The sequence below is a fragment of the Myotis brandtii genome, unplaced genomic scaffold (genome assembly GCF_000412655.1).
Source record: "Myotis brandtii unplaced genomic scaffold, ASM41265v1 scaffold208, whole genome shotgun sequence".
NCBI classification, from domain to species: domain Eukaryota; kingdom Metazoa; phylum Chordata; class Mammalia; order Chiroptera; family Vespertilionidae; genus Myotis; species Myotis brandtii.
Genome location: NW_005357764.1, coordinates 1,784,151 through 1,791,943, shown reverse-complemented (window position 1 = coordinate 1,791,943; position 7,793 = coordinate 1,784,151). Strand labels below are relative to the sequence as shown.

The 7,793-nt window shown below is 49.1% G+C and overlaps 1 protein-coding gene across 2 annotated transcripts; it reads right to left on the bottom strand.

Moving 5' to 3' along the window:
- Positions 1–2,084: 2,084 nt before the first annotated feature.
- On the bottom strand, positions 2,085–7,787 carry RAB24 (RAB24, member RAS oncogene family). 2 transcript variants are annotated; one of them, XM_014539068.1, is made up of 8 exons: positions 7,198–7,787; positions 7,052–7,120; positions 6,769–6,847; positions 6,597–6,664; positions 6,412–6,511; positions 6,163–6,213; positions 5,965–6,027; positions 2,085–3,027 (listed from the first exon to the last, which is right to left on the bottom strand). In XM_014539068.1, the coding sequence occupies exons 1-8, from the start codon at positions 7,312–7,314 to the stop codon at positions 2,960–2,962; spliced, it is 615 nt and encodes a 204-aa protein (XP_014394554.1). In that variant the 5' UTR covers positions 7,315–7,787; the 3' UTR covers positions 2,085–2,959. The 2 variants fall into 2 exon arrangements, with proteins under 2 accessions (XP_014394554.1, XP_005865559.1); XM_005865497.2 differs by lacking the exon at positions 2,085–3,027 and adding an exon at positions 5,525–5,856.
- Positions 7,788–7,793: the final 6 nt, after the last annotated feature.

Here is a 7,793-nt window from a genome sequence, read left to right as displayed (position 1 = left end):
CATGGGATTCAATTCCGCTGGTCAGGTTGGAAGGTAGAGGGGCTTTTGATGCTATTTCTCCATGCCTACAGAGCCCCACTGAGGGCACCTGATGAACCCTTGGGAGGAACTGATACCCATTCAAACCAGTGGCAATTTCTTGAGCATTCGTGTGTGCTAGGCCAGGTGCTGGTCACTGATAGGAGATACAGAGATAAATAAGACCTGATTCTTATGAGCCTAACATGCCTGCCTGGGTTTCTAGGCTGTTTTTAAGAACCTTTGACCAGGAAATAACATGAAGTTCTGAGGGGCCCTGGGGCATGGTCCCAGAAATGATTGTATTGAGTAAGTTTCCTCGGGCTCGGTGTGCACGTGTGCATGTGCATGCATGTGTGCTCATGCAGCTGTCTACAGGCAGGGTGGGCTGCAGAGGCCAAGTGAGATTGTTGGCTGGGCAGCCACCACCACTGCTTCTGTCTGAAGATCTATACGTGGTGGAATAGCTGGTTGTGGGGAGGCTGGGCTCTACAATGATGTAGCTTTCCCATAGTGTAAGAAGGCAATTGGCAAGCTTATCTTTCTTTTTTACCCATTTTCCTCCTTTTACATCAATCCACCCTATGCCCGTCCCCCACACACTCAGGTGCTTTCAGATTTCAGAGTCTTGGGCAGTGGACCTAGGCATCTCTAGCAAGCTCTGAGCTAGATCCACCACCAGCTCAGGGAGGGTGCCAGATCCTGACAGAAAATGACTTCTCTTCTGATCCTTTGCTTTCCTGCCTGAATGGAGGGAGTCCTCTTCTTCACTAGTGGATTTCACCACCCTCCCCTGAGAATTGTGCTCTGTGTTGAGAGGACTTGCCTGCTGACTCAAGTTTAAAGGCAACCATAACCCTTCCTTTATGACTGGCAAGATGTGGCATTTAGAGAAAGGTCCAGTCTAAGAGTTGACTCCTCATAACTGCTGATTATCTGTTACTGCTGCCCTGAGCTGGGGCTCAAGGGCTGGGAAATCTGTTGGTGCTACCCTGCCCTACCATTCACCCAGCTCACTGACTGCCAACAGGAAGTGCTGTTTGGCCAGTTTCTTCCCATTCATCCATGTCTCTTTTGTCCCTAGACCAAATGTGTTTACCTATCTGCTTTGCCAACTTAGCCAGCAGCTTTAGCCAACCAGGCCATCTGGCCCAAATGTCTCCTAACCATTCTGTCTCAGTTATGGCTTTTATATCAACAGGAGTCTGTATTTTGTCCCAGTTTCCTCCTGAGTTCCTAGTGAGGCTACTCTAATCACTCTAAAGGAGGGAATGATAGTTACAGAAGCATTTGCGCTTTATATAAAAATTAAAAAGACTTTGCTTTTATTTCCCAAAGTGGGTCTCTGGGATTGAGACACTTGAACTCAGGCAGAGGCACAAGGCTGGGCAGGGCTGCCCCGAGTTTAGGGGCCTATCCTTGCATCTCACTTAGACCTCGGAATCTCCTCTGTAAATTCCACCTGCCTAGTTCTCCATTTTCATCCTAACTCTTCCCACATCATCAGAGAAGAAAAGCTCTTGGTTGAAAAGGAAGAGAAAACAAAGTATCTTATTTTCTTTTTAAAAAATTTTAAACCATGGAAAAGATATTTTTAAAGAAATCCACCCAGAACGTTAAAGTTCATTATATTAAGTATTTATCATGTGTGAGAATAATAAGTATATAACTGCAGCTAGTAGGTCTTTTCCCCTAATCTCTTAGGTTGTACGAGTAGGGTTTGCTTGGTGCCAGTCCTGTGCCCTTTTCTCTCCTGTCATCTGTAGTTGCGATCAGAAAAAGTATCCACACTGCACTGTCAGAATCTCCTTTCACTATGTTGTGTGTTAAATTACCGTAGTTCTTTGTTTAATGGAATAAACTGTGAATTTTTTTTGTGGTGGGGGGTTGTGCAGGCTTTGTAAAAATTTGTAAATGGAGAAGTTCGATCCTAAAATAGCTTCTCTGAAGTAGGCTTTGGTAGGTAATTTTCTTGATAGCCACTCTAGACATGTCTCATGGGACAGGAAGGAGTGAGGAAAAGGTGGGCCATGGTTGACCACTTTATAAAGGGTTTGTTTTGGTCCTTTCCGTTTTCCACCACTCACTGAATACTTCCTTCCAGACCTGCCTGGGAAAACAATTGAGCTATGCTTGGTTTACGGGGTAGGAGGCAGTTCTTTATCTAAATGGATGGAGTGCCAGGCTTTCCTGGGTGCCATTTGGAAAGACTCTCAGCTTGAATGGAACCTAGAAATTCAACTGTGAGGCCCCCTGATCTCAGCATCTCATTCTAGATTATTAACATCCAATCATGAAAGCAGTCACTATACAATTAGAAGCACAATCAGGACTGTTGGGAACTGATATTGCATGATGCTGGGAGGGAGTGACTACCCTTGAGGACTCTCCTGGAGCCTGTGCTAAGACCTTTTCTCCAAGGATTGCGAGTTGGAAATTAAAAGGTAATCTTTTCTCTTAGACATTCCTGATCTTTATGCAGGATGGTATTTTTGGTATTTGGCCAAGTGCTTGGAAACCGGGATCTCGAGAATATGCCTCTAAGCCACTTTCCCAGGAAGCCTTTTCCAGGGGGAAGCCATAGCTTCCATAGGTAGCTAGAGAACAAATACCTCTCCTAGCCCTGTTAAGTCAGGAAAAAATATATATATATACTGTTTAAATTCAAAGCCTCTTTGCTTCTCCTACTGAAGCCAACCCATTGTGATAGCAAATAGCTCTCATTGCTACAAAAGCATCCAAGTTTTTAAATGTCTGTGTCTCCCTAAAGTTACTGAGTTTGAGGTGATTTAAATCACTATGTTGATCCTCTTCTGAACAACTACCAAACCTACATCTTTGGCATTGAAGAAAATAATTGTATTCTTCATATCCTCTACCCCACACCACAGTCAGGGCATGAAGTGCATCAGTGATTCTTCACAGGTTTGGCAGCATCTACTCACTGGAGCTGGACTCCCAGGTCACCTGTGAGAACACTGGCAGGAAGTCTGGTCCAGGCAGCTTCCCCTGTGGAGGAATTAGGAGAGCACTAAACATGGACAGATGTTGGCCTCAGCTCCTACAAAACGGTTTTTCTCCTAAGGCTTTTATGGGGGGATATTGTCATCTTGGGGTTTGTCAGAGTGGCCCAATGTTGTAACCTCTCTGAGATCGCGGCAGGAAGGGAGCTGCCACAAGTCCCTTTCCTACTAAATAATGTTTAGGCTGTTCCATGTTTTGGACATTCCACATCATTTACAACTAGGTAGCCGCATGAGACTTTCCTTGGCTGTGGCCAGTTAGCTCTCAGTTGAACTTCCTAGGGCCAGATTGCTGTAGTATAAATTGAAATAAGAATAGATAATTGCTTTGTACACACAAAAAAATGTAATGATGGTGCTAATTTCCTGGTATAAATAAGCACTGCCAAGGGTTGAGGAACTGGTGACTTGAGAAACCCAAGTTCCTGTTTGGGAGGAAAAGATTTTTATGTAGAACAGTTCTTTGAAGCTCTGTTAAGAGGAGAGGGCAGAGTCTCGGTGAAGCCTGTACCCAATCCTGGAGTGGTCCAGCGCAATCCAGAGATGGAAGAGATGCCATGTCCAGGTGAGGGTGGCCATTGAGTTTTTCAGGGCTGGTGTTACCTTGTCCATAGCCTCTGGTTGGTAGAGAGCTCCAGGTATGGGGTCTCCCTCAGTTACCTTCTGCCCCTCTCTACCTCTTTCACTCTCGTGGGAACCTCTATTGCTTATGAAGATTAAAGGTATTCTTTCTTAAGGAAGTGGAAAGTTTAATTAGAAATCTACAGCCTGGAAAGAAATGTTTCCTATCAACATAAGCAAAACACAGCACACATTAAATTCTTAAGTGGTTCCTTCTCTAGAGCTGCTTTCCCATGACTTTCCAAACATCAGGCTATTGAGGGGCTTCGGGTGTAACACTCTGGAAGTTGAGCAAAGCTATGTGGACAGGAGAGCCCAGGGAGTAGAGCAGAAATGAATGGTTGTGGTGCTTTAGACTCCCAAAGGAGGGGCAGAGAATAGGTGGTCACCAGGTCTGAGGTGGGTGCTGCCTGTGTGTGCATGTAGGTGAGTGTGTAGAAGATGGGTGAGTGCAGCACACAGCAGCTCATGGAAGAGCAGATTTCAAAGTTTTGGCTAAGAAACAAGCTGACACTAGAGATCTATCTTTATATTTTTAAGAAAAGGGGTGTGGGGGGAACAGCTGAGGTCCATCACTTTTTTTTTTTTTGCTCCTCACCCCCATAGATTGTCAGCTGTAAGTGAAACTTTTAGTGGAAAAGAGGGGAGCCCTGTGCTAGGAGTCCCCATAAACATGTACTGTAATTCTTTGTATATAGAAAAAAATTACTGTAAAGTAAAGTTTAACTTTACTCTTATGGCCCTTGCCCTGTGTTGTGTTTTGTTGTCGATGGGAAGATGTAGCTCAACAGGAGGGAGGGTGGGTTTGGGGTGAGAGCAGAAGCCAGCCCCTGCACTAACGCCCAGGTGGGACACAGTGGAGCTGAGCACTTTTCCAAGCACCTCATGGGAGTGGTATGGGTTTCCTCTCAGTAGTCATTAGGTGCCAGAATGTCTTTCTTTTGGGAGTGGCTGGTGTTTTCATCTCTATACAGGAAGTCATCACCCATGAAGTAAGGGTATTTTGAGGAATTGGTTTTTAAAAAGGAAGTAGAACCAAATGACTTCCTGAGTGTGAGTCTGACCATCTTGGCCAAGTTTTTAGTTCAGAGGCAGGTGCTGGGTATTACAGAGGACCCAGTCTAAGGCAGGAAAGCAGAAACAAAGGGGCCAAGCCTCCATACAGGAAAGGACTGTCATATACTTCCTTTTAGTTGAATAGGAAGTGTCAGCCCTGTTTACAGTTAACACCTGGTCCTCCAAGGTCCAAAAATAAAATTTGAGGCAACCTTGGAGTCTGCCTCCCCTTCCGACCTAGTCTTGAACTTCCTGCCCCTTCAGCAAAAAGCCCTTCAGGGAAGATAAGCATTTAGTCAAAGTTACGTTTCCTTCATGATCTTCACAGTCCTCAACTGGGCAGTGGTTACCTCATTTTACAGATAAATTCAGGCTGAGTTTAAGTCCCTTTTCTAAGTGTCTGAATTAGATCCCAATTTGGACCCAAAAGAATTTTGTGTATTGTAGTAACTATGGTATTTCTACCATTAAACCACATTGTAAGGTGCTGATGGGAAGCTGAGGATATGAGCCAGAGGTATGATGTGACAGGTGCGGAAGAACCAGTCTGAGGAAGAAGTGCTTGGTCCTTTGATCTCTGGACAGCACTTAAGTGCTTGCTTTGCTCTTCCTAGCACCAAGAAGGAATTGTGAGTTCTGCTCTGTCCCAATCCTAGCCTCTCACCATCCTAAAGCACAGAATAGGCTCTTTTGTTTCTCCATTATCTCAGCTGCAACCCTGGGCTTTAGTTAACTTGGTTTCCAAAGGAAAATTAGGGCTGGGAGGAGACATCATATTAGAAGTGAGGCCTAAGAAAGGGGCTGAGTGTGATTCACAGTGCATTGATTTTATTTACAAATCAGAAGCCACTTAAGTTATCTGCAGACACAGTGCTGTCCAGGGAAGAAGCCTGGAGTCCAAATCAGCCTTTACCCTCCTGATGACCATCAGTCAGCCCAATGCTGCACATTCCATGGGCCAATACAGACAGGTGCCACCTCTGCTGCCATGTTTGACCACCCAAGCCCAGACAAGAACTAGGTCCAGCCCCTGGGGGAATTCCTTTGATTCCCCAGGCCAAGTAAGTGGTGGTTCAGTGATGACAACAGCTGTAGAAGTAGGGGTTTGCCTTCTGGCCCAGGTCCACGCCTTTGTCCTCTGTCAAAGAGAGAGGTGGCAGCTCAGCACCATTCTGTTGGGGGATCAGGTAACACACGTGAAAGGGGCCTAGAGGAAGTCTCCAGAGAAGCTAGGGGAAGTACACACCTGTCATCACCTGGAAGGCGGCCACACTGACGTAATCCTCTGCCACTTTCTGGAAGAGCTCGTCTGGCAGGAAAAAAGGCGATCAGTGAAGGCCCAATGCCAGGAGCCCTGGAATCACCCAGTGACACAGCCCTCTAGGCTCTTTGCTTCCACTGGTGCCCCTGCCTGTTCTGCTGTGAGGCCCAGGACAGCACTCACCCACACTCTGGCCTGTCTTGCTGGATGTTTCAAAGAGCTGAGCTTTGATATCTGTAAAGAAAAGCAACTAAAGCCTCATATCTGAGAATCGGGTGGACACAGACAAAGGGGAAATCTTCTGGACCCCACAGGTTCAGGGAAGCCTGAAAGCTTTCCCAGGCGATCTGGCCATGGTAGCCAAACAGTCCCTATTTTCTGTGACCCACCCAAACAGCCACTTCCCTCCCCCAGCAACTGAGAAGCAACTACTGTCTGCATAGTCCTGGACATCATGGAAGTCCACACGTCGACGCCGCCTGTCCTCCTCCAGCAGGTCACTCTTGGTGCCACACAGGTAGATCTGACAGCCCTGAAGCAGAAGACGAGGTCAGGGTAATCCACACAGACCACCAGAGCCCCAGCCCCTGGTTCTCTGGTAAGGTCTGGCCACCTACCTCCTCTAGGTTTCGCAGTTCCTTCACCCAGAACTTTGCCCGCTCAAAGCTGCTGCTGTCTGTGAGGTCTTGGTATAGGGCAGACAGGAAACAACCAAAGGTCGGGGGCTAGTCGCTAAGGCCAGCCTGGCACCCACCCTTTGTCTGAGGAGCAGACGAGAACCTCCCTTACCATAGCAGACGATGGCAGCCTTGGCACCTCGATAGTAGATTCGACTCATAGCCTCGTAGCGCTCAGAGCCTGCTGTGTCCTGAAGGGCAGGAGAAGCTCAGCCTTGGCCTGAGTTACTGAGCTTCTCCCCAAGACTGCAAACTAATACGTCCTCCAGACCCCCATTTTTAAACGGGGGTCTAGAGAAGAGAAATTGCCTCTCTAAGGCCACAAATCAGACACGAATAGACAGGACTAAGCCTAAGAATAGATATTCCCAGGACTACCTGCCCAGGGGACTTACCCAAATACCCAAAGTCACTGTCCGGTCTCCAACAGACATCACCTTGGCCACGAAGGCGGCTCCGATGGTCTGCAACCAGGGGGAAGCGATCAGGATCGCGGGGGCGGGCTACCTCCCACCCGCGCCGGCCCGCGAGGCGCACTCACGTTCTGATAGGGCCCCACCAGGAAGCGGTCGTGCACGTATCGCTCCACCAGACTCGTCTTGCCCACGTACTCCTTGCCCAGCATAACCACCTTGACGTCCACGCGCTGCCCGCTCATGCTCTCGGGGCCGCCTCGCCCGCGTCAGGGCCCTGGGCCCCGCGCTAGGTAAACGCGGATCTCCGCCCGGGCTGGCGGCGCCCAAGCCCCAGTCACTACCGCTCCAGACACGACGTCGGGCTCGCGCTCCGGCAGCGCCCGCCTGTCCCCGCTCTTCGGCCCCGGGCGCTGATTCTTCCAAGAGCCCAGGGCCCGGGCGGCCTGGGAGCGTGCTGGGCAGCGCCCTCAACGGCGCCGCACTCCGCCGCCCGGCTCGGACGGACTCCCCACCGAGCTGGGGGGCCGCTCCAGCCCAGGTCTGCTCGCAGCGACTCGGCTCCCGCAGGGGGAGTGGGCAGAGAGGGGAGGGACCGAGGGTCACGTGCTCAGGCGCCGGAAGTGGTGGGTACAGCGAGTCTGCGCCGGAAGTGGCGGGCGGCCCGACAACTCCTCATGGCGGCGGCTGCTGTTGGGCTGCAGTGGGGCGGTGACTGAACTGG